Source organism: Nothoprocta perdicaria, unplaced genomic scaffold (assembly GCF_003342845.1).
Source record: "Nothoprocta perdicaria isolate Ctin4 unplaced genomic scaffold, notPer1 scaffold_104, whole genome shotgun sequence".
NCBI classification, from domain to species: Eukaryota; Metazoa; Chordata; class Aves; order Tinamiformes; family Tinamidae; genus Nothoprocta; species Nothoprocta perdicaria.
Genome location: NW_020454139.1, coordinates 555,842 through 583,123, shown reverse-complemented (window position 1 = coordinate 583,123; position 27,282 = coordinate 555,842). Strand labels below are relative to the sequence as shown.

General features: G+C 35.9%; 1 protein-coding gene across 1 annotated transcript in view; it reads right to left on the bottom strand.

The window, feature by feature from the left end:
- Positions 1-22,687, bottom strand: part of LOC112951300 (coiled-coil domain-containing protein 171-like) — a 57,184-nt gene extending 34,497 nt beyond the window's left edge. Inside the window, exons 1-3 of the mRNA XM_026043963.1 lie at positions 22,546-22,687; positions 20,054-20,108; positions 8,521-8,652 (exon numbers count right to left, since the gene is read on the bottom strand). Of these exons, the coding sequence (XP_025899748.1) occupies positions 8,521-8,652; positions 20,054-20,108; positions 22,546-22,673 (315 nt within the window). The 5' untranslated portion in view covers positions 22,674-22,687. The remainder of the gene's footprint in view (positions 1-8,520; positions 8,653-20,053; positions 20,109-22,545) is intronic.
- Between the last annotated feature and the right edge of the window lie 4,595 nt (positions 22,688-27,282).

Sequence of the window (27,282 nt, the reverse complement as noted above, 5' to 3'; positions counted from 1 at the left end):
TTAACAGCTAGAAAATAATAAAGACGATTTTTCACCTGTCCTTATGCTGAAAGGTAGAAGGACCTGGGAACAAAAAAAAATTAAAGATTACAAACAGAGGCCAAATGGAGTTATACGGAAAGTTAACATACGACATCAGAAAATGAAAGGAAAAATAAGATTCATTCCCTTCTCCTTTTCTCCAGAATGTAATAATGAAAAGATTTTTTCCATTATAATTAACCACTTACTTCCAGAGACTGAATACTTTGTGGACCAAAGTTGTAATAACTGTTCTGTTATCTGACCTTGTCTATCCAGAAGTAAAGTTCTTGAAAACTAAATTTGATTTGTCTTCTGACAGAGCAGACAGAAAGTAGGTTAGGATAATTATGTTTGCTCTTTAATGTTAAAAAATAATTACTTAACTAGTTACTAACACCTATATACATATATGAAAGGATATTTTCTAAAAGAGAAAAGTATTAGGGTGGTGATAAACACAGCCCAGTCCAGTGGGAGACCTGTGGCAAGTGGTATTCCCTGGGAGTCAGTACTGGGCTCAGAGCTGTTGAACCTGCTCGTCAATGACTTGGACGAGGGCACAGAGGGCACCCTGAGGAAGTCTGCGGTTGATCCCAAGCTGGCTGGAGTGGCCGACACTCCGGAGGGCYSTGCTGCCATCCAGAGGGACCTGGACAGGCTGGAGAGCTGGGCAGAGAGGAACCTCCTGAGGTTCAACAAGGACAAGGGCAGGGTCCTGCCCCTGGGCAGGAATAACCCCAGGCACCAGCACAGATTAGGGGTGGACCTGCTGGAGAGCAGCTCCACAGAGAGGGACCTGGGAGTCCTGGTGGACACCAAGTTAGCCATGAGGCAGCAGTGCCCTCGTGGCCAAGAAGGCCAATGGGCTCCTGGCTGCATGAGGAGGATGTTGGCAGCAGGGGCAGGGAGGGGAGCTCTGGGGAGGCCAAACCTGCAGCACTAGGGGCAGCTCTGGGCTCCCAGGACAAGAGGGACGTGGAGCTTCTCGAGAGGGTCCAGCGGAGAGCGACAAAGATGATTAAGGGACTGGAGCATCTCTCGTATGAGGAGAGACTGAGTGAGCTGKGCCTGTTTAGCCTGGAGAGGTTGAGAGGGGATATGATTAATACATATAATACCTGAGRGAGAATCTAGGGAGGAAGGGCCAAACTCTTCTGAGTGGTGGCCACTGACAGGACAAGGGGCAATGGGTACAAGTTGCAACACAGGCAGTTCCACCTCCATGTGAGGAAGAACTTCTTCACTGTGGGGGTGMCAGAGCCCTGGCACAGGCTGCCCAGGGAGGCTGTGGASTCYCCTTCTCTGGAGATCTTCCCAACCCGCCTGGATGCCGCCCTGTGCCCCGTGCTCTGGGTGACCCTGCTGGGGTTGGACTAGATGATGTCTATAGAGGTCCTTTCCAATCTCAACTGTTCTGAGATTCTGTGTTTGTACATAAATGTATGGGAGGAAAAAAACAACAACAAAAAAAGCAAATTGTTAAGATCTTCTGTAGAGATCCATCTAYAGCTTCTGCACCTGAGATGCAAAAATGAAATACTGTGAGGTATTTCAATGTTTGATTCAGCGCTCTCTTCATTCATTGTCAAGTTTGCTTGAATTCTATCTGTCCTCACATTTCACTGGATCTAATTTTATTTTCTTCAAATCTTACACCTACTAAACTGTTACAAATTACCCTCATTACGGATATAAATGTATGTAAAATTCAAAGTGAAGAAAGACAGATCATTACAAAATCACTTGAAACAGTCAAGAAAGAAAGAATTSCATTAAGATGTGGAAAGGTTAAATAAATATATACTAGCTTTGAAATTTGTGAAAATCATTATCATATCTTGACCATATAACTGATAATGCTTATGAAAGAAGGTGTACAAAAGTTACTGGTGCTAGATTGGGGTCTGAGACATAAAGAGATTTCTGTACATGATCTAACAAGTGATTACAGACACTAAATTTCACACCGGGCCACAGTGCCAGCGAGTTCAGTCAACTTTAGCGACTTCAGTGCCAGCAACTCAGATGGGGTACAATAAATTATATTCTAAATTAAAAGCCTGCCAATAAAAATTCATGTACTCTCCATTTATTTCTTAGAATGAAGAAAGGAAAAAGAGAAAAGTCAAAGATGAGTGACAAAGTGTGGGAAAGAGTCTAATAACTAAGAGGAAACACTGGGGAAATATGTATCTATACAATGAGTTATACCTACTTGCAAGTAATACTGTCTTTAAAAGAATTATAGTTAATATAGCATGCTAAAACATTTGGTAAAAATAAATGTTTGTTATCATGATATAACCTACTTTCTACATCTTCAAATATCAGCTGCAACACATTCAAAGATGTAAGAGTTCACTGCATTAAGTCTCCTTAACCTCGTAATTCAGATTTGCTGTAACTCTTAATCCTTGTTTATTCACAAAGTTTATTTTTGATGAATTTGATAAATTTAATTCTGAAAAACACCAGGCTTGTAGAAAGTGTAGAATTCTAACGAGTTTAAAACATTTATGTATTTATGAGTATTTCAAATCAAGGTGCACATGCAAGGTATCAGTATATTAACAAACAAGTGTTTTTCCCTTTTAACACAATGACTGTAGATACGGTGGTAGTCCATTCAGAAGCAGCACAATTTGATACTAGTTAGGAAGACAGCACTCAGCTGCTTTGGAGGGGAGAACRAAGAGCGGGAAGGAAACTCACACTGTTGAAAGTAGCTTTTAGGAGAAATGCTCAATTTTAACCAATAATAAGCAATATTTGGATTCTAGAGAAGGCGGTATTTCAATCTAGTAAAATGGGTAGCTCCTCAGAAGGGGAGGTTCTGTGATTAAAACAGGAGATAAAAAATGAGAAATGTAACAGTGTGCATATAGGGTATATATACATATATAAATAAAATGGCAAAGACCCTTTGAGACTACACAAYGCAAATTTCTCATCTCCAAGGCATTAAGAGCAAAATAAAGACATAATAATTTGTTCTTTTAGTAACTATGCCAGAAAAAAATACAACAAAAGACCCCCACACAGAAGTATCTGATTTAAAAGACAGTAACTCAAGTTTCAAACAGCTATTCCACAAGTCATTCATCCCACTCAGTCCTCRTATCAGAATTTGATTTTTAGTGTTTGAATGACTTGCCTTATGTAGAAAATAAAATCTGATGACAGAATTGCAATGTTAACTTTGAAATCACTTGCTTGATCAATTTGGTAAGATTTCTTTTTATTGAYAGGAAGTAAACATGGGAATGAAAAACAGTTCATTATTTTGTGAAAGAAATAGAATTATGTATTATATTTTAATACATAAATCTTCTAATCTATCAAAAAATCTAAAATTAWTGGGCAAGTTAAAATAAATGCAAATTGRAAAGCTCCGATTTCTTTAAACTACATTTGTATTTGTCTAATTAATTAGAAAAAAATGGACCTACAACACAATCATATTATACATGACTAAATCACACATGAATACATGATTTACATAAAATAAATGGTAAGAACCTACTGCTTTATGAATTTATAATGATTATATGCTAAGACTAGAAGATATGTCAGTAACTCAGCTATATTCCTATTTCTACTTAGTAAATTAGCTCTTATGTTAACACTGCATTTCTCTTTTCAAATAAACTCAAAACACTTAAGAAACAGAAAGAAGTATATAAAATCCATGCAAACTTCCTAAACCTACATAAACAGATAAACATAAATAGCAGCAATAAACCAAAAAGCATAAAAGGATCCATCTCCAGGTACCTCTAGGATAGAAAGCAGACTGGAACATATAGCAASCATTTCAGAATTAAGGAAAAACTTATTGTTATACACTGGGTATAAATATACACATTGTTGTATATATACAATGTCATATATATACAAACATACTTAACTCACACATAACAAAAGGTTAAAACAAAATCCAACAAAACAAAACACGCAATGGGATTTTCAGCAACCTCACATTCAAGGTAGAAGCCAGCACATAAACATACCTCTCCTAACATCTACATACTAGTATATTATAAATGCTGACAAGTACAGATAAATKTGTGTGCTCCCCTTTTTACACCAGAAAACTGCTTATACTCTCTTCCCTATACCTGCCTTTTCCATACACAACATAAGGATATCAAATATTTACATCTTCATTAAAACCACCCACAAAACTAATCTATTCAGCACATCTGCCTCACACAAACGTTGTAAAAAAGAAAAAAAAAAAACAACAAAACAATAGTAACAGTATGTCATCTGCAAACATCAATTCTCTCTCAAACCAACATCTAGAACTTGCATAATGTCCTCTAGCAACCACAGATGAGCAGAATATGACCCCTTATGACTCATTCTCCCACCAAAATTCTGACCAAAAACACCACAAATTAATAGAACCAATTAATAAAATATGCAAATGGAAATTTTTAAGGATTTTTTAAGAGGTCAGGGTAGCTCCCATGACAGAGATGATGATTACTCTTTCTCTAATTGAACATCTGCAAGTCAGTGGCTGTCTCATCACTCAGCCGTACACCCATTCTTTAAACAGTAACTTTTGGACAGGCAGCAGATATGGATATGATAAGTGCTGCTAGTTTCCTATTCCTACTGTCCTTTGTCATTACCTGGATGAATTTGAGGCACCAGAACATCTCTATTGGGGCATCCTCCATAAAGACAGTATTTATCCTCCAGGTTGTTTGAGGTGTCCCCATACTTCCTGTAAAACCACTCTGCATCAGCAAGCACACTGCACAGCCTTGGTAATCTGAGTAAAGGCATGGATTTGTAAGCAGCCTTTGCCTACTTGGGATTCAAGCACTTGATACCACCGAAAATGGGAGTGAATTTTTTCTATGTTAGGTTCAACATAGAAAACACTTCAACAGTGTTTTATATCCGTCTGCATCTCAGAACAGCATTATTTCAAGTGTACAACAGTGCCTTACTCTACATGCACACACCTTTGAATCTTATCTGATTCATTTGGTCACTTCATGGTTTTTGTTTTTGATCAAACTGTTTGCCAGGAGTATCAATTATGTATTTGATGCAAGAGTATTTGCAACAGCACAACATGAATCTTCTGAACAATCAAACAATGACCCAACACCTCTTTCAAAAAAGAGAATTAAAGAATATTATCTTCCTCTTAGTGAAGGCATTTAAAAAATCAGTTTTATGTTTTATTTAGGAGTTGGTAATCTTTACTGGTTCTGACAAATGAGATTACCAAATATAGGACTTTCTGGTTATTTCAGTTTTCTTTTGCACTCTATATACTGTATTCATTGCAAGTTTCACATACAATTCCACTTTTTGTCTTCAGTTGAAACATTCAGTCATGATCAGAAAAGCAGACCTAAAATCCTGTTGGCAAAAGTTTCAGTAACTTGAGTACTGCATCTTRCACTTTCAGACTTAATTACATAGCCAAAAATGTAACTTAATGACTAAACATCCTTTACCAATGAATATATTTTAAAGCTATAGCTCTTGTATGGTTTTATTCTTGAAGGTATTCAGCTCTTCCAACTACCCATGTGTCAACTGATACTTTCAAATTGCAGTGATACTTCTTTTGGCATCCAAAAATTCAACAAATGTCTACAAATTAAGTCATATTCATTGTTAACTGCATGTAATATYGTCTTTCATCTCACTATTTGCATGAGTTTTTAGAAGACTTTCAGTGCAATATTTTTTTGAATAACTTGCATTTCATTATTATGTGATTTTGCAATAGAAAAACATAAAGTCCAGGCTTTGCAGAAGCTTGTGTTCCTGATGTTCCTAATCTACAGGTCTTCCACTACAGCATGATGAACTTTATTAGATATACTTCACTTATATACAGTTTAACAATTATTTCATTTRGAAATGGCAAGGGTTTTGTTTTATTTATTCAGCACTGTAAAACATGCATGGTTGTGCAATGCTGAATCGACTTGCTAGAAAAAAAAAATTTTACAAGACAATTAAGTGTGCCAGAAACAAACTGCCTACCTCACATTCAAACAACATAGTTTATTATGTAGATCTTCTTTGCATTTGTTTCAGGAAAAGAAAGCATTATATTTCCCAAGCAATATTCACACAGAGATAACTGCAATTTAAAAGTTCCAAGGCTTATATACTCCCAGTGGCAAGAAATATAGTTCCCTGATGCTTCAGAGCCTATCAAATACATTAAGAGGAGAAGATTTCACCCTGTCAAATTCCTTAAGTGACACTTGCTTTCACAAAAATTTGGTAGAAATATAACCTGCTATTCCCATGCTGTCAGAATTTTTTTCTACTTTCATGGGACTGAATTTCCTATCTATGTACATGCATATACAAATGGGCAAAWTTTTTTTTATTCCTCTCACATAATAAAATAGGGAAATAAACTGAAATGTTGGATAGAGAATGAAGATTAATTCCTAACTTCAGTCACCAGAYATAGATTGAAATAAAACAATGCTCTCTTTTGTGAGTATTCATCAGTTTTGATAGCTAGTGCTTCATCCTTCTTTTTTTTTCTGCATTTTTAAAGAAAAATATCAAACTATCAAATATCAATATATCTTGGCTCAGAAAATAACTCCTTTAGTCTAACACTTGTAGACAATAAAGCCTTTAATTGAAAGGTATTTGTCACAGACTAGCTACAAAACACATGTGTAGCTGTTACAGAGACCAAACATGCAAACAGTTCCATTATTTTTAATAAAGGGGGACCATAAAGTGATTACTGGCTGCTTACCTCATTCAGACTTGCCCTTAATATAGTTTTGCATACAGTAGTAAAATTAAAATAAATTAACTGGCTCCCAACTATAAGCAACAACAACAACAAACTTATAAATTACCTAGAAAGTTATTTATGSAGGTAGTATTTCTTCAAACAGACAGAGAATAACTAGAATAGGGGAAAAAAAAAAGAAAAACAAAAAAAAAGGTGAGACAGACTGTGGGCCACTAATGCTGCCTATATATGCACAGAGTAACCAGGTGCGATGGAACTTTTGGGTGAAAATAAAGGATCTTGCAACACRGCGCCACCAGTAAGCCACTCAGAGCACTCCTTGCTGTGCATTWGCCTTTGTTACAAGCACTTTGTACAAATGTTAAGCATAACTTTTTATGTCCCCTTTTCTCTTCATCTTCTTAGAAAGGAAAAGAGAATGAGTTGTCTTCCAAATACTTCCAAAATATTCCCAAAATAAAAAAAAAATACAAATATGAATAAATAAATAAATGAGTGTGAGTTGGATTATGACGCAGCAGGTACTATGTAACAGGCGACTGAATAAGCAAAGCAGTATATAAGAAGTTGCCGATTGCCATCACACCTTCTTTCAAAAGAAACCATCTGAAGAAGCTTTCCTATACACATTGAAGTGATCAAGGCTGTGCTGGGGAGACATTTCAACTCTATCCTCTGCCAATATCCTTATAAAGCAGAGACAAGATTCTACATAATTAAAGTTCAGGAGAAACTCAAGTGTCACACTTTACAGAATCATTATGAACACAGRACAATAAACACAAAATTTAAAACTTTATCATAGTAAAACATATGTATACAAGAGAACAAAGGTGAGAACTGTCCAGCTAGGAACTTGAACATTTCTTGAACATTTGACTTTGTGGTCCTGTTCCTGCAATGATGYACTGCATCCACAACAGGCAACCTTCACTGAATCAAAAAAAGGATTGCTACAGAAATGCATACATGTTATGCAACATTTGCTGCGACAGACGTTCTTCTCTCCCATCTACATAGGAGAGCACAATGAAAGAAACATTTACTCACTAGCCCTTTCATTCACTCATTGAGAAAACAAAATGTTCTGCCTTTAGCAATAATGTACCACAAGAATGAAGTCATTTTCAATGGCTATTAAAAGACACAGGGATAGCTCCTACGAAAAAAAAAAAAAGTAGATACTGCATAAAATTCATTTTTAGAGCTGAAAATATGTATATTTTTAGTCCACTGCTGTTTCTCCGCATTGTTCCCCCTTTACTTAATTATTTTGATACAAATCAGTCTAAACACACAAGCAGAGAAGCTTTTGTGTTTGATCATTCCAATCTGCAAATGCATTTAAATCAGAAATCCTCTAAAATCACTAGRACCTCAAAAAGCATAGCAAGAAAAATACCTGGTGATGATCAGAAGCAGCATACAAATACTTTTATTTTGCATGCCTAACAAGTCAAATATGGGTTACACTGAAATTAATTTTGAAAATKAACATTTGCATTTTTCCATGGTCACATTCCTGTCATTTTTTTTTACATTGTAACTGAAAAATTAGAAGTCYTCTCATCCCTGAAATATGATATTCAGTGATACATATTTCTTTCAACTGTTGAATACAATAGTTTTGAAGCTTTTTGTCCTCTATACATTCAGAACAGTCTAGTTTCTCCTTCTGTCTCAGAGGCAGAAAAAGGAAAAAACGAAACACGATTATTTTAGATTCTAACCTGAAATGCTACAACCTCTGGCCCGCCTTTCAGCCCTTCCACTGCAAAGGTCTCCAGGTGCAGTTTGGGTAGCTGCAGGGTGAAGTCATTCCTGGTTGCCGCAGTCCGTGACAGCAAGCTCTGATCTCTGACCTAAAGGGAAAAAAACAGCATCAATGGTAATTCCCCTCCAGACACATTAACTGGGATGAACTGGGTCCCCCTGAGCCCACTGAGTGGACTTGCATTGATCGCTGGACCTGAAATCCATGAATAAATTTAGGACTAATTGATTTTTCGTTGCAAATAAATCTCTAATTCAGAGTGCTGGGAGTGAATGTTAAGAAGAAAAAGCATCCTCCTCTGATCTGAAATGAGAAGGAAAGAAGAGCTGCTAAGRGATCACAAGTCCAACTGGTGTATACATTTTTAGACCTGTCCCCTCCCCACAAAAAAATAGTAAGAAAAGAAACAGTAATTGTACTTCTGTCTTAACAGACATCAACTGTGAAATTAAGATGTACTATACAGCCACATAAACACGAAACCGGTAAGCGAGTTCAGTCTATTGCATGAGGATCATACCAGTCCTTCACAACAAGGTTCCTTCAGTATCAGTTCAATTAAATCCTTGAATGAAATGAATAACCCTCAACCAAAATAAAACTAATTGTTGTAGTAGGATTTCTTCCTCCTGCTATTAATCACACAGCTTTAAAATTGCTATTGCAGACTTCCATGTAAAAAAGACACACGTCATATTGATCAACTTTTTATAAAATTTTTAGAAACACCAAATTGGAGACAAATATAATATAATTTGTAGAGTATTCAAACAGCTTGGTATTTATTTATTTAATTTCTCAGACAGTGCAAAAGGTAAGGATAAAACAAAACCCACAAACACCACCACCGTTTTCTACGTATGTCCACGAACACAACCAGGTGCAGTTGGTGTCACAGTGCCACCTGCTGACTAAGGGAGAAATTGTTTCTAAAATAAAGTCTTGCCTGCCTTCGGAACAGTAGAAACTCTCAGCAACACGAAACGATTAACGCCTTCCTCTTTAAACAACTAGATTGAAACGAATATTTTGATCATTAGCTGAAATTCAGCACTCTTTCACATACTACAACATGTAATTATTCTATCAATGCGGATGTGAAACACGTTTTATACATACCACTTACATGATCACTTACATTCATGTACAGTATACATTGTTTCAAATACCCATTTTTTGTTCTATTTAATAAAAAAAATCACRTCCACCACCAGAATATCCCCATAGTCAGACTACATTCTAATACAGATGAATAGCCACACACAAATATATATATATATATTACTGTGAATGAATAGATGAAACATTCACATAACAGACTGTTTAGAATAAAAACATCTAGTACTGCAAAGATAATTAGACTACCATTAACAATATACACCCTGATAYGAAAACATCAGAAAAATAAACTAAATATCTACAAATATTATATATAAAAAATCAGTTGATACACTTACTAAATACTATTTTAAATAAATTTGACAGTTTTTCTCCCTCAGAGCTCTTCTTGCTCAAAAGAACTCATCAATCATGAATTAAAATATGTGCCTATTCATTTTAAATCCCAGATTACTTTTTTGTAACCACTTACAAAATTAGATTTTTTTTAATGTTGATTGTGAGTGAATGTATTTCAAATACTAGCACAGCCTTTGATATCTGCTCTGATTTTTTAAAAAAAGTATGCATGTGTAAATCTACTGAAATCTACTGACATAAAGACGAAAAGATTTTATTTTATTCTTTGCCCTGTTCTGTGGGAATAGGGAGCCTTACATTTCCCAGGTTGACCTAAAGAATTCCTGTCAATACCTGTGGCTGCCAAACATATGCACTATGATGCAATTTTTATAGCAGGAAGGGTCCTCTACACATTTTTTTGCACACATAGTGTACTATGTTCAGGATATTCAGTCCTATGGAACAAACACAATCTCCAGGGTGTTCAGTCAGCATATGTAATTCTGGTCAGATGTTAACCTTGCCGAATATAACAAAAAAAAACTTTAAATATACATATATAAATGCACACATACAGCCTACACACACACACACAATTTACATTTTTATATGTAAAAATACATGTATATATCTTCCAACTTTTCAGTGTCTTTTCATTGCCAGTATACACACAGATAAAAGAAAACATTAATGTGGATTAAGGTACTAAGAATTTATCAACATCAAACCACCAGTGTTTTGCCTTCTACCCTTCTGAACCGTAGTCAATAGATCTAAATATTTTACTGCACCCTGGCCAATTCATTGTTTGATGTTTAAAAACTCACCCAGAATCAAAGAAAATTTATTAAATTTGAGCCCCCAAATGAGATACTATTAGCTTTGAAAGTCAAGTTTAACTGCGATATTGATGATTCTCTTTTTTCTGTGACAAAATTCACAAGGGAAATCCCTATGTCAAAGTACAAAAGCAGATTGCTAATACTAGGGGGAAAAAAACAATGTATAAGCAATGTAGGTATAATACACACACAATGCAGACAGTGGAGGTCCTTTTAACCCTATTAGTATCAAACTCTGCATTTCAGTAAGGGGCCTGACACTCACTGAACAATAAAATACAAAAGAAAAAAAAAATAAATGCCCTAACGGTGCTAAATGTAAAATATTACTACCACAAAATCAGAAACTCACACATGACCCTTAAAAAGTATGACATTTGATATGAAGATTCCCCCCCCCAAAAAAAGAGAAAAAAACCCCACATAACCTGCAATAACTTTTCTCTTTTTAAGTATACAGATATTGAAGTATTTAGAAATTAATGAGTGAATCTCATTACCAAAAATCATAGAGAAAATTCTACCTAAAAAAAATGAAGCTGCATCTTTCCTTTCAGAAATACTCAGAAAGGTTCAGGAAAAAAACTACAAACAAAAGACCACGTGCACATTGCACAAATATCCTTGCAAGTTTCACTAAAAATGGAAGTAGCCTCTCCCTCCCAACTGGCTACTTACTCCAGAATTCAAAGTTATTACAGCCACATATACATCATATCATGAAATCTTCATTTAAAATTTCTAATTATTTCCTGCCTGTTGGCTTTTTGACAGCTAGAAAGATAAGGTCTGTAGATGAGAGACAGTGATTATTTTCTCATTCTCTAAGCAAATAAACATAGCATTTATACATACACTTACATTACAGAACTATTAGTCAAAGGTAAAACTGTTAGCGTGAGCTAATTCTATGAAAAAAAACTTTTTCGGAGGAGAAAAAAAAAATCCAACACAGTTATGTTTTATGTAGTGAATCTTGGAGCTTCTATTACATTTATTGATACTTCTTTTTTTCCCTGCACATAAAATCTGAAATGAGACTATTATATCTAAGAATAATCTGAGGCTAGAGACCTGAAGTTAAAATTTAAATAAATAATGAGGCTTATTGCAATGATTAGAAATATCTAAGACAAGTTCTAATTTCATATACTCAAAAATGAGTACAGAGGGAAATTTCACAAAAGTATTCATGCTCCACAGCAGCAAGTTTATTTATATAACTACTAACTGAAAATGGGTAAAACCATAAATGGATCCACTCAACTCTACTGTAATAATAAAAACATTTTCAAAACAGTGGAACATATCCAGGAAAATAACAGAGAAAAAACACTATAATCACTCAAAAACAATAAAGTGCTGATAAAYTAAAATCAAAGCTGAAACTGGAAAATTTATACTAAAAAAAATAAACTATTGACTAAATAAAGGCAAATGCATTTGATGTACTAATTCTGTATGTCCAAAAATGACTAGAAATTCCCTACTTATCTGAGATAGAGATAACTTTGGCCAATTTTGTCCTAATTCCTTTGCTTTATCTCTGCAAAGTTTGAGCTAGTATGTCCTATGACACCCATGGAGACGTGGTGCTGAATGCTAGCAAGTTGTAAATAGTATTAGGATGTGCTTATTTCTCTTTAACATCTTGTCTAGTTTCACTCTGATTAAAAAAATAAATAAATAAAAATAAAAGATTATATTCCCTCTTTTTTGGCTTAATTCTCCACTGCTTTCTCATACTGAAGAAAAAAATATATTATTTATAGATAAACAAGACTATACGAGCTACACAATAGAAACTTTTATATGTTTGAATTTGGGCAGTCATATTCAAAAAATAGTTCCTACCAGGTAATGAGAGCTCATTTTGCTTTCATTTCCTATCATTACTTTCAAAAGCAATTAAAATATCAGAACAAAAACCTACAATGGCTCAATGATTTGGTGTTAGTGAATGACACATGATTTAGTCTGCTTGACATTGAAATGACCATATTGCTGAGTAATTAGAAGCTATGCCTATGCTGTGCATATCATTCTAAAAAAGCGCCAGCAAACCCTTATTACCACATCATCATGTATTCTGTGCGTGATATATAATTAACAATAATGTTTTTAGAAACTTTGCAAAATAGGAAGGAGGCAGTTAGAATTCAAACCACATCTTAGTCTTAACCACAGTCCTTCAAGTATGCAGCTGGTTAAGTTGCAATAAGAAATGTCCACAGCTCCTGAAAAGCAAGTTGAGTGGAGGCCCTGCAAGGATATGTAGGTTGCTGTTCTTTTAGTTGCCTACCATTACAGATCAATGTTTTAAGGATATCCGCATAGAATCATTGCTGACTCTCAGAACACTAGAAAACAATAGTTACACCTGACTTCTTTGTACTTTTAAGGTGACATAGACCCAAAAAGCCTTGTTGAAAGATYTGGCACAAGAAACACACAAGTAAGTATATACCAGAATATCCTGTCAGATCCAAAACACAATCTGTTAACCACAGTTGCAGAGAATCACCAAGGAGTGTGTCCTGAATTTTATGAAAATAACCCAGAAAATGCGTATTTTTACTGAAAAACAGACTTAAAGAAACAAAACCTCATTAGAAGAACATAAATTACTRCATAAACAGTTGTTGGGTAAAGAGGTATAACTCATAAAGCTGGTGTTTTGGAAGAAAAGACCATGCAAGAATTTGGAAGTTCATTTCCAGAAGAGCAGGACGATACCATCTTGATCTTGTCTAAAAGTTAAGCTTAAGCTTTCACATATTACAAATCAGACACATACAGACACACTCTACATGCCCTTTTGATGAGATGTATGTTTGGTTTTTGTTTTCTTTTTGCAAGCACTGACCACTGTATCAAAGCTTTGATGCAGTTCACAACGCATTCACCCCCTACAAATGGATTACAATGACCTTGGGCTGAAAATGAATCAGTATCTGGAGAAAATAACATGCACTCCCTAGTTCCAATTCTCCAAACAAGGACTTTTCCTTACTGATGACAAATTACATAAAAGTATTTAGCATTAAAAAAAAAAAAAAAACACACACACACAGAGAAAGATGAGCTCTGAAATTAGTTATTTAGATCTGTCTAAGCTAAAAACACTTAAGTACATGGATATGACATTCGGCAATGTCTTATCTTTAGTTTGTCAAGGTTTTTAAATCCCTCTTGAGCTGGAGTACCATTTTTAGCTTGGCTAGGTCAGAATGACACTGAACAATATGAGTGATGACACACTAGACAGCTATATGGGCGAAGTTGTCATCAGCAAGCCAGCTGTGCTAACACCTGTATGTCCTGCTCAACTGATCTTTAGGAACAGGGTTCAAGAAAGTCAGATTACTAGTGGGGAAAACAGAAGTCATTTATAAAACATTTAAATGAAGAACTGTTAATTTGAGATGGGTGAGAGGAAAAATAAAAAAAACTCTTACTGCATTTTTTATCATAGTGAAATAATAGCCTGTTTCCAATTACMAATTCCACACAGCAGTCAGTGCGAATTTTGATATTCTACTTGGSTTTTCTTTGTACTTTCTTTTCATATGCACTTACTCACTATTTCAACAAACTGGTGACAGGGCCAGTTTAGAACGACTGAGGACCACAGTGATAAACAGACCCTGAAGACACATGAGCGGCTTTCACTCTGTCAATGTATCTAAAAAACATTAAAAGAATCACAAGCTCTAGAAGCGAAATCAGCCTTAGAGAAAATTTTCACATTTCAATTTATAAAATAAGGCCACCTAAATCAATACTGAGATACCTAAATAATATGATGGACTCTTACTGATCCCAATCAAGTGAGAAATGGGGCTGAAGGGCACATTAAAAAACTTCTCATGCCTACTGAAGCCTCATTGTGGCAGCTAACATCAGCACCATAACTATTTTATTTTTCCAAGTCTGACCAATTTATGATCTTCCTATTGAAACTAAGAGTTCATTCCACTTACAAAGTGAATTTTTACTGATGTGGTCACTTGTTGGTAGACTTGCAAATATATAAAGAGGTTTTCTACAAGTCATAGAAAGATCACCACAAGGAAATGCTCTTTCTTGCTATGGATGACATGTGAAACAGCAAGCTGACATTACCATGCTGCTAATCCTCAAGAGTTCTATACTCTCACTTTATCTACAACTGCTCCTTTATCCGGTAGTAAAATACCATTGTAAAACACAATTGGAAAAGTAAAGATGATTTCACCTTCATATTTGGCAAATTTAATAGAACTATTTGTATAGCATCCAAGAATTTTTTCAGTTGACAATACTACGAAGTCCAAACCCTAGCCATTTAATGACCTTCTGGGAGAAGAGAACAGGAAAAGGGGAGTATAGGAGCAACAGGGCAGTTCAACCCAACAGCAGCAAGATTCTGAGAAATGACTGTTGATGGGTCYGTGCGGAAGCACTTCCATCAAACGGCTAAGGAACCCTTTAAACAGCAGCAAAGGAWGTGAAGAAAATGAGATGAGGATAAACCTGCTAATCCTAAATCCAGAAGGAAGGCAGCACACTGTGCTTTTTTTTTTTTTTTTAACTAACTTATTATCATAGATCATTAACCTCCCATTTGATAGCAGGTATCAGCCTAAGCCTGTCAAGAAATGGTATTTTATTAAGTTTATAACAGGGCCAAATGCTAAGCAGTTAGTGTTGCRGCATGCTGAAAAAAAATCTTCATAATTTTACTCATAAGGCTCATCAGAATTTTAATGGTTAAGAGTACAAGGGGAAAACCAAACAATTTTATAGCTCTGTGCAGACTGACTCACTGGGATAATTTCCCATGGCAGTCTTTTGCACAGCCTAGAGAATAGGAATTGGAGAGGTTGAAAAGGGAGTTGCAACACTCAAACTGCGAAGCAGTATATACAGGCATTGCTTAAAATTTTAGCAGAGAGAGTTCAGCTGTTTCTTCCACTGATGTAAGAAATCATGACTAGTAAGTCACTAACAACACACACTAATGAATCTACTTGCATTAAAAGGATGTTTCTTACTGTGTTTTATGAAGACATGATGCTGTTCTGAAGAAGTACAGAAAAAAWTAATAATGATGTATAGTTTATCTGGTTTATATTTATACCAAAAATCACTTCTCACCATGTTTCTCAGAGGGAAATGTTTTAAAAAATATTTTTTTTTTCATATACACTAAAAAGTGCCTGTAGGTAAGTTATATAGTAAGATATTTTTAACTGCTTTTTCCTTCAATGAGAAAAATATTTGTATGTATTTGCATCTCTGAGCACACAAAATTTCTTCAAAGAACAGTTYGAAAATAATTAGCTTATTTCTATTACCATTTTGCTAATAAGCAGCCAAACAAGCCTCATCTATTTTGCTCTGGTTTAAGATTATCCAATAGATTTTAGTAAAAACTTTTCCATATGTTTTCCMACCTAAGGATTCCAAAAATTGGCTATAATAGACTCACAGAATGGTTGAGGTTGGAAGGGACCTCTAGAGATCATCTAGTCCAGCCCCCTGCTCCAGCAGGGACACCCAGAGCACGGGGCACAGGGCGGCATCCAGGCGGGTTGGGAAGATCTCCAGAGAAGGAGACTCYACAGCCTCCCTGGGCAGCCTGTGYCAGGGCTCTGGCACCCCCACAGGGAAGAAGTTCTTCCTCACTTCCTGCCTATGTTTCAACTTGTACCCATTGCCCCTTCTCCTGTCACTCCGGATGTTGCCCTCCGCTGGACCCTCTCTAGAAGCTCCACGTCCCTCTTGTCCTGGGGAGCCCAGAGCTGCCCCCAGTGCTCCAGGTTTGGCCTCCCCAGAGCTGAGCAGAGGGGCAGGATCCCCTCCCTSCCCCTGCTGCCAACATCCTCCTCATGCAGCCAGCAGCCCATTGGCCTTCTTGGCCACRASGGCACTGCTGCCTCATGGCTAACTTGGTGTCCACCAGGACTCCCAGGTCCCTCTCTGCGGAGCTGCTCTCCAGCAGGTCAGCTCCTAACCTGTGCTGGGGCCTGGGGTTATTCCTGCCCAGGGGCAGGACCCTGCACTTGTCCTTGTTGAACCTCAGGAGGTTCCTCTCTGACCAACTCACCAGCCTGTCCAGGTCCCTCTGGATGGCAGCAGGGCCCTCCGGAGTGTCGGCCACTCCACCCAGCTTGGGATCGTCCACAGACTTGCTCAGGGCACCCTCTGTGCCCTCGTCCAAGTCATGGGTGAACAGGCTGAACAGCATTGGGCTCAGTACCACCCCCACCCAGAGGGCACCACGGGCCACACGCCTCCAACTGGACTCGGCCCCATTTATCTCCTGGGCTCTGCCATCCAGCCAGTTCTCAATCCACCTCACTGTCAACCTGTTCAGTTCGCACTCCAGGAGCTTCCCTATGAGGATAGTACGGGAGACGGTGCCAAAAGCCTTGCTGAAGTCAAGGCAGACAACATCCATGGCTCTCCTCTTGTCCAGTTGGCCAATCATCCCATCATAGAAGGTTATCGGCTTCCCCTTGAACATGACTTCCCCTTGGTGAATCCATGCTGACTACTCCTGATCACCTCCTTCTCCTTCACATGCCTAGATAAGCTCTCCAGGATGTGCTGCTCCATCACTTTTCCAGGGATGGAGGTGAGGCCGACTCATCTGTTGTGTCCTGGGTTCCCCCTTCTTGCCCTTTTTGAAGACTGGATTATATTTTGGTCTTCTTAAATACATTGTGATTAAGAAAAAGTAAAAAAAAAAWMCAGGTGAGTTTTTTTGYATTTGATGTGCTCCTTGTTGCTTTCTATCCCTTTCATGCAGCATTCTACTTGCCTTTTCATTTTTTTCTTCTATACTTAAAAAGTCTAAAATGTAAGTTTCCCTTACTTCAATTGAAGCATGGATTCTTGCACAAACAATCTAGCTCCAGAGTCAGATTTCAGAAGAAAACAGCTAATGCAGAAAGAGGGAGGATAAGATTTCAAACTGACTTGTTGGACAGTGTCAAACTGACTTGTTGGACAGTTGGTCAAGCTGCTAAATCTATTTTCTCTTAACATATACATAGCACATGCTCATAACACAGGTTCGAAGAACCATTCCAGACACTAAACTCTCTATATAACATCAGCAAGTCAAATGTATGACCTTAGACTTTCCAAACAGCCCCTGGGAGAGAGCAGTAAACGCTGGGAGAAGTCTCTTSCCCAAAACTATAGTAGAAACGTGTGCAGCAAGTGCATTTCCCCAGATCCTACTATCTTCTACCTTGTTTGTTGAAAGTTGCACGCAAAGGGAGATTACCTAGTGCATATATTTTCTCCTTCTGGAACTCTTGTAATGAGTGAACTCAGAACAAATATAGACGTATAACCTCTTACTAACTGATTACTATCTATGACTGTAAAATCCATCAACTCTATAAGCAAAAAGTTAATATTATGCATTGATAATAGATCCTACAAGTGATGCAGTGGAATTTTGTGGATACTTGCTCATGACTACATCMATACCAGAATGCTCAATGTCAGACTCCCACAATATATTTGCAACTAACAGTAATACTTCTTCGGTTAAAGATGGTTCAGAACTTTATTCATTTTCCTTTGATTCCTCTGTAAAAAAATAAATGCAACCCCCCAAATTCCTATGGGGAAGCTGGGAAGAGATAGGCTCTTGGTTCCTTTACTAGTATTTCATCTACTTCATCATGTTCTAATTTTTCATTCTGCATGGGAAAAAAATCATGAGAATGAGATGTAAACATGATAGCCTACAAATAAGCCATGTTCATTAATGTTAGATAATAAGATACTATTATGATGTAGAGTCTATACTTCCCAAAGATCAATCATTTTCTTTTGTTCTTGTTGGGAAATGATGTGTCAAATTTTGAATGATTTACAATCAATTGTTTATATTCCTTCTGAAAGGTGCGTCCTGACATTTCTTACGTTTTTCTTCATTCTTCAGGTTGACAGACAGGAAAAGAGAAATGACTCTGCTACTCAGTAGCTAGTAGCTAGTTATTTAGCAACTATATGCAATTCTAACAAACACTGAGAAATGTGAAACAGTTGTGGTAACTAATATTCTCAAAGAAGGCTGACGGTTTCTTGATTTTCTCTCTTCATTAGGCAAGGCAGAATGAAAATATATACAACCTTTCTATCTATCTTGCCCCAAACACTTCAGTCCTTGTGGATACCCAGTACTGCTTTCTAAATCACTGAAATGTAAACTCTTAAACCAGAACAATACATTTTCAAGATCAAGGACACTACATGCACTACTTAGTGTAAAAAACACAGAGATAGATCTCCCACAGTTAAAGAGGTATATATGAATAAGACAGAGAAATACAAGAAGACATTATCTATCAGCACAGCATGCTGCAGCTATAACACAAAAGCTATTTACATGGTGTGACTCTTGGTGAACATCATGGAAAATGAAAAGCTTGAGAAGGAGGCTTCAGAAAGGAATATAAAAATTAACAGCAGCTTTGATGGCTACAGAAACTCAAATAAGGATATAGACTCACCTATTTCTGGAATTTAAAGATATTTTTAGCGAAATAAGCATTCCAAGCAAACAAGAGATAAACCCTTTATTCCTCTGTGCAGCTCTGGACTAAAAATACACAGAGAACAACTAGTCCCTACAGCTATAGTTCCTCCCAAATTCAGCCTTCCTGGAGAGTGGAAGAATACTGTAACACAGCCAAATGCATAAGCCACTCATCAACTTAAGACTATTATTCAGTCAAGAAAAAAAGGCTTTAAAAATACACTTTTTTTTTCTTGGATTATGAGTTAAAACTTAACATCCCCCCTTATTTTATTTTTTTAATTAACAAAGATCAAAATAGCATGCACAAAGTCAAACATCTTATGATCTCATTGGAAAATCTCTGCCTTAGTACACAAAGATAACACAGTAACAATTAAAAATTGTTTGGATGATCAACAATCTTAGTAAACAGAAGTAGTATTCAGTGATTGACGTAAGGAAGAAGAATTTTGTACTAAGTTCTATATCTGAAAATTTTTTGAGTTCGGAAGAATTTGATGTTGGACAGCTCACACTCTGAAAAAGAGAAGTTGCTTTGCAACAATTTCTACCTCTCACTTTCCTGCAAACAAGCAGCTATAAAAGTGTGATGTGAACAGAAATAAAAGCGAAACAGGGGGAACACTTCTAATTCTTACCTTTTGAAGAGTGGCTTCCACAGATTTCATATGGCTGGCAATTAATTCCTTATCTCTATTTTAAGAGGAAAAAAACATTGTTTTTAGTAAAATTGAAACAGTATTTATGTAGAAATTCATTTTATACCGATAACTTTATTACGTATTTAAATATAATACTGGGCAACTCAGAAATATTTTTATCTCTTCTGTTTATACTCCAAACATGAACTGTGTAACAACAGGTGCAGGTTTCCATTTAAAAAAACCTTTGGTGTAGGTTTCCATTTAAAGATATTTCTCTTGTGGCTATGCATTAAGCCAGGTATGCTTATGGGACTATCAACAGATAATCAAATAACTATGTYTAGTACCATTCTATTTTAAGAGAAAAAAATCTCTAGCCTTGCATAAAAAGAACATGTGGAATGGTCTCCAGACTCTAAAGGGAAGAGAGTCTCATTCTAGAAAAGAATGACAGAATATATCTTTTCATGAAGTCTTCTTGTATACTAAGAACAACTTTCTTTCATGAACTGTAACACTTGGTCTTTTCTGACAAAAGTCAGGAATCTTATCTTTATGAAACAGAAGTTCAGACTACAASTCATTGCTTTTTCAGGAATTCCATAAGAAAAATAGCTTTGAAGCGTTATGCTATCATAAGAAATACTCACGCCACCTGATGCACTGAAAGAAATGTAGTTTAAGACAACATTTCTAGGAAGTGAGGCAGCAGGAATAACAACACGATAGTCAAGGAAATGCATGCCTTTATCTCAGCAGCTATCTGAAATTTTTGTTCTAGATATTTTACTTTCTAGAATAGATATAAAAACCATTGTGTTCTACTTGGAATGACAACTGCTTCCTCCTTTAGCTTGACTTACACTATTCCAATGGCAAAAGCACAGAAAAGTAAGATTGTTCTTTACTTTCTTAGTAAGGCTGCCACACAGATTTTGTCTTTCAGGATATTGTCGTCTTTTGGACTGGATTGAAAGGGACACATTGGTCACTTTCTCTGCTGGCCTCATTTATATGGCAACTGCTGTTTTATGTGTAAAAAAACAGTACCAAAAAGTCAGTTCAACAGCATTGATTTTTAAGTTAGTTAATGATATAGAAAAGCACTTAATGTATACTCTCAGGTGTTCTTCATCACAAAAAGAAGAGTATCTTTAAATAGAATTACGGAAACTTTACAAAGTCAACTGCAAGTTCTTATTTTCACAAAAAGATAACATGGAAATAAATCTGTATTGCTTTCAGTGACACAGGCTGTGGAGGAGTTAACAAAATAAGATCATCTGGACAAGACTTGAATCTATTCAACCAATTCTAGTCATATACCAAGGGGAAAAAAGAATCTTGTTATAAACAGTTGGTAGAACAGCAAGMGCAATTTTTTTTCCTTGGTCAATATTTGATTGCTGTATAGAGAAATGACCTGCTAAAAACATTTTATATAAAGAAAAATATAAAGTTCTGAATGTAAGAAGGGCTAGAAGGCATGTTCTTCTCTGGAGTCGGTAAAACACCTGAAGGCCGGGAAAAGATCGGTAAGCTTTTGGGAACACAAATCCTTTTTCAGGTCTGCTTTTATACACTCCTAATAAATAACATTTGTCATTTTAATTATCCCACTAAGCATCTCATATAAATTCCTGCAGTAATTATTATATTTTACTTGTGCATAAAATCCTTAGAGTTTCTAGGCTACCACTTTTCACAGGTCAAATGGATCCTAGGTGTAATAAGAAATTTTAGAAGTTAACAAATCCTACTCATGTGACCAGTAATATTTGCAGTACATACTACAATAACAGTAATAGCTAAAACACAGAGCCTGCAAAGCTTCATCTTTTTATCTAACTACGTGACTGTAAGAAGTTAGGATTAAACTCATTAAAATCAATACAGCACCTTTTAAATAGATATCTTTTCATGTTTAACACTTTTTTCCACTTTTCATGTTATGGTATACAAATAGGCACAGTTTTTATGCCTAATTCCCATGAAATTATCCAAAAAATCTTCACTATTCCATAGACAGGACCAGGTCCCAAATGCTTTTCAATGCATTTTGCAATTAAGACATGTCCCCAAGTTGATATTTCTGTACAAGAGATATGTATTGTAAGTAAATCATATGATTCTGTAAAATTATATGGCATTAGGTGAAAGAAACCATCTTATTTCTCAAATAATTAGGAATACAAGGTTCTGTGTAACATATTGTCAAAACTGTAAAACAACTGGGCAAAAATAATTCCCATGCTATTTTCAGGACACAGAATTCGGAACACTTTAGGAGATTTACTACAGAAAACACACATTTAGTATTTTGAAGTAAGAGTTTTCTTTTTATAAGACTATCATTGAATTTCAAAGAAAGACAGATGTACTTTTGTTTTTAGCCTTACATTAGCCAGGGCTAAAACCCTGTGCATGAAAGTAAGAATTGATCTTTTGTCTGTTTTAAGTGATCTCCCCAAGGTCCCAGTGCTCACTTGGCTGCCATGCAGAGGGCACTCTCTGCATCGTGGATGCTCTCTTCCAGTCGACGCTTGTCCTGCTCCAGCTGGGTAAGAAGTCTATTGAGTTGACGCAGAGATTGATCTTTTCTTCTCAGCTCCATCTTTGCCTTGGAGAGACTCTGCAAGCAGACAGAAAGCCGAGTTACTTGTCAGCCCCAATAATTAACTTCAATTTATGCCATAGGCTATTAAACAAAGAGGAATACAGACTGGCTGTGAAGTAGATTTGGGCCACTGCATACTAAGGTTTCATGAGTTCTCTAACAGAAACATTATGAACTCACAAAACCCAAAGTTTTGGTATATTGCCTATTCACAAATCTATTTGATATAATGACGTGATTTGTTGACCCAATAGGTAAATATACTATGCTACGGCTACCTTACTTACAGATATCAAATCTAAACACTGAAAATAATCAAAAATGAAATATTTAATAAAAAAATCTGAAATAATGTTCCTTTTAAATTACATAAAAGATTTCATATGAAAAACAAAAGAAAACAAGACACCACAGAAAATAACAAAGTAGTATCTATTTGAATATTCTGCACTATTAACCAGACAGTTCAGGGTATAAGAAAATAAGAACCCAACGTTATCTGCTAGTGAAGTAAATATATTTTTGCTGAAATTCTTGTTAAACTAAATCACTATTTTACAGCATTTTCACTGTTTTAACATACGTTTTCCAAAATACAAAACAGTACATCTATTTTTACTTAGTGTTTATCTCTGGGTTAGAATTAACACAATATGCATTAAATCAATTCAGATTAATTCAATAGATGACAAATAGCATACAGAACTAATTAATACAGAACCTGGTCAGTAGCTACTTCTTTCTGCTGGGATAAATCATTAGCTTTGGTGACTGGAGCATTCATGATGTGTTTATTTTGCTAGATTTTATATTTTACTTATACCTGCTCATTTTTATCTTCTTTAAAAGGAAATTATAATAGGATGCTGTAAACATAAGATGCAAATTTCCTGACAAATACTGAAGTAGTTTAGAAGGATACAGAATACAGAAGGCAGCATAGCTGCTAGACTGAATTCTTGCACCTTGTTTTCAAAATGTATGGATATACTTTCTGCTTAAATTTTAAGAATGCTCGGAATAATTTGTACTGAGGAGTACCTGGTTTGGACTGTGGAACACTGAGGATATGCATTTTACTGTGAATTTAGTATAAACAAATGTCTGCTGCACATTTGCAGGGGACTGAAAACTTACAAATTGACTACTCTGAAAAACCTCCAGATCGAATCAAGAAGCAGAAGCACTCCAAAAAAAAAAAAAAAAAAAAAAAAAAAGAAAGAAAAAAAGAAAGAAAGGATTAAAATTTTGATGGAGGAAAGGCTGAGGAAGTTGGGATGGTTCAGCCTGGAGAGGAGAAGAAAGAAGGGAGATCTTATCAATATGTATATGTATTTGAAGGGAAGATGGGGCCAGTGTCTTTTCAGTGTTGCCCAGCAATAAGACAAGAGGCAATGGGCCCAAACTGAAGGACGAGAAGTTCTGCTTGAACATGAGGACATGAACATGAGGAACCTGAGGAAAAACTTCTTGACTGTTAGGGTGACAGAGCACTCAAACAGGTTGCCCGAAGAGATTGTGGAGCCTCATCTGGAGATCCTCAAAACCCACATATGCAACATGCTCTAGGTGACCCCACTTAAGCAGTGGGACTGGATGATCTGCAGAGGTGCTTTCCAGCTATTTAGTGAYTCCATGATTCTGTGATGGAACAAAGTATCTGAGATGATGAAATTACTCATCCTAGTGAGAAATGAAAAGGAAGATGAAACAGAGGGGCAACCTATAAAACAAGTAACAAGAAAAACTGTAATATAATTATGATAAAGCTAACTCATTTCTCAAATCTTTAGTACTGAATACTTCAGATTTACTTTCAAATTAGCCTTCTGAATTTTTTTTCTAGGTGTCCTGTGAAGGTGAGGATTAAGAGTGAGAGTTAAAAAATAACTATTATGAAGGCTGTCTCTCTGTAACTGATAGATTCTGCCTATTTAACAGTTGTGTGAGTTCTCAGGTGTTGAACTGGATTCACCAACACAGTTTTTTGAAGCCATTTAGATGGAATATATTCCATTTGAAAGGAATTGGTCGATTGCTCTGTTAGAAAGGCCTTCCACATATTGTAAGGATTGTTGAAACTCACTGACATATGTTTGCATTCTTTGAAATAGTGTGTTTGGTCMATGAAAAGTGATCAGTGTGCACATCTGAGTGACAGTAAAGACATTTAAATGATAGAGATTTATGGGAACAAAAAAGAAAAGAAAGTACAGTTTCCTTCTAGTTGTTCTAATAGAAATTGTTTAATTTCTATCTGTTTAATGATATTCTGTGGACCATTCTGTTTGAGAAGTGATTATTTGAGCTTAGGAAATTCAGCGGGAAGTTTCTTTTTCTACTATAGAAAGTTCCTGATATTTAACTTCAAGGTTTACTATAGCTTATTAGCTTGTAGGTTACAAGTAAGGGATTTGTGATGGATGGTATACCCAGGAGAGCAGCAACTGTAGATCTGTGGAAAACAATGCTCAACTGAGACATTTCTCCACTTTTAAGGTTAGGTTTATTCCTACCCTAGTACTCATTGATTTGCCAATCTAATCGTTATTTTTGTTTTAAGAAGCATATGAACTTGTCAGTGATGATTTAAACAACATTAAGTTTGAGAAGTCTGCACTACATCATTACAATGTGTAAATAAATATTTTTGCTTGCTGAAATGAGTGTAATCTAAGTTGTCTTCTTAACTAAAAATTATTTAAAAGAAAGAAAATTTGCTTTATAGTTATAATTGCTAATAACATCTGAATGTTCTTGTGTTTTAGACAAATTCATAGGCTGTGAATTCCAACAGGTGAAATTCCAACATTTCCTCTCCCTTCTAGAAAGCATTTGTTTTGTATTAATGCTAGCTATTTATGTCTATCAAATTTATCAATGAAAATAAATCAGAAGACACCACACAACATTGCTGAAGTTGCCTTTTTTTTTCTGAAAAGGGCAGGAATTAGGAAATATCTTGCTGAAAAATTAGCATATATGTCCCCGAAATTAGGTAATAGTGTACTTGATTTCTGTAATAGAAGCTTATATTAATAATGTATCAATTTGAGTTGCTAATCATCAAATGAAAAGCTTTATTTTTCTTTCTATTCTGTATTCTTACAAAATTACACTGGCAGTATTATTGAAAACAACAATCAAAAATATTTTATTTGCAACATACAACAACCATGGAACTAAAAATTCCGGTCTTTCTTCTTCATGGAAGCTCTGCAAAACAGTAATGTAAAAATTTCAACAAATAWTAGATTGTGTGAATTTATAATAACAATTTTGTAGGCACTAATGATTAGAGTGCTCTGTAAACAAAACCTAAATAAGACTTTACCAGAGAAAACTGATGAATATATAGCTTGAATTTATTATCATAAAAAAGCTCAAGTAGTACAACTAATTTATGGTATTGTCAATAAGTAAAATTAAATGTGCATGTAAGTTTGAGAGCCCAAAACAGGAATGAGGTTATTCATTTTGCAAAATAAGGATACAAGTGCAAAATAAAATAATTATCTTCTTGAATATCCCCCTGTTATGACCACAAAGGAGCCCTTTCATGGCTCTTCAGCCTTGACTACAGCTCTGTTCAGGCATCCAGTTGAGGCATAAAGATAAGGAAAATAGCAGCTTCTTGTAATGACTGTGGGAAAAGATAGGTATTTCCAGGTCATCTCATTTATCTGAGCTTCATTATATGCATCTAATTCAGTGTTATAAATTGAGTCTTTTCTCACAAGCACCTTTAGCCTTCCAAATCTTTCAAAGTAAGAAGATCACAAAGAGACAGAGACAAATAAGAGAATATATCGTTGTGTTATAAAAGATACACAGGCAGCATCTAGTTGTGGAAATCTGAAGAAATTGAGCAATCATTCCTTCAAGACACTTAAAACTCAGTTCCAGTCTAAGTCATTATTCTTAGTTCCCTGTTAGGGGATAAGATGTGGCAACATATACAATCCTACAATCTTACATAAAGGAAGTCTTGTATACTTCAGTAAGTTAAAGCTTGTTCCAGAAAATTAGATTAGCTGTGGTAGCCTTTTTTTTCTTTTTTTTACGTTTCTCCCCTCATCTTCTCTATATTCCACCTTCAGATTATCCTGTGACAAGAATATTAAAGGAAGATGAAGGTAAAATTCARGATCAGAAAAACTGTAATTGGAAATAAACATTTTTATTATGAACACAAGAAAGTGGGTTTTTTTTTTTTTTTTTTCCGTGCTGATTTTAAAGACACTGATACTTGTAAAATTTCTAACACTTTAAAAAAAAAATATATGTTATTATGTCAGTCAGCTACTCACTTCATGGCAAGATGCTTTGAGAGGCAGAATTGGATGCAACTAAGTCTCTTTAAATGACATAATGCTATTAGGATTCTTTTAAACCCCAGGCATCAGTGCAGATTAGGGACTGATCTGCTAGAAAGCAGCTCCATGAAGAGGGATTTGGGAGTCCTGCTTTACAACAAGTTAACTATAAGCCAGCAGTGTGTCCTCATGGCCAAGAAGGCCAATGGGATCCTGGCCTGCATCAGGAGGAGTGTTGCCAGCAGGTGGAGGGAGGGGATCCTGTCCCTCTCCTCAGCTCTGGTGAGGCT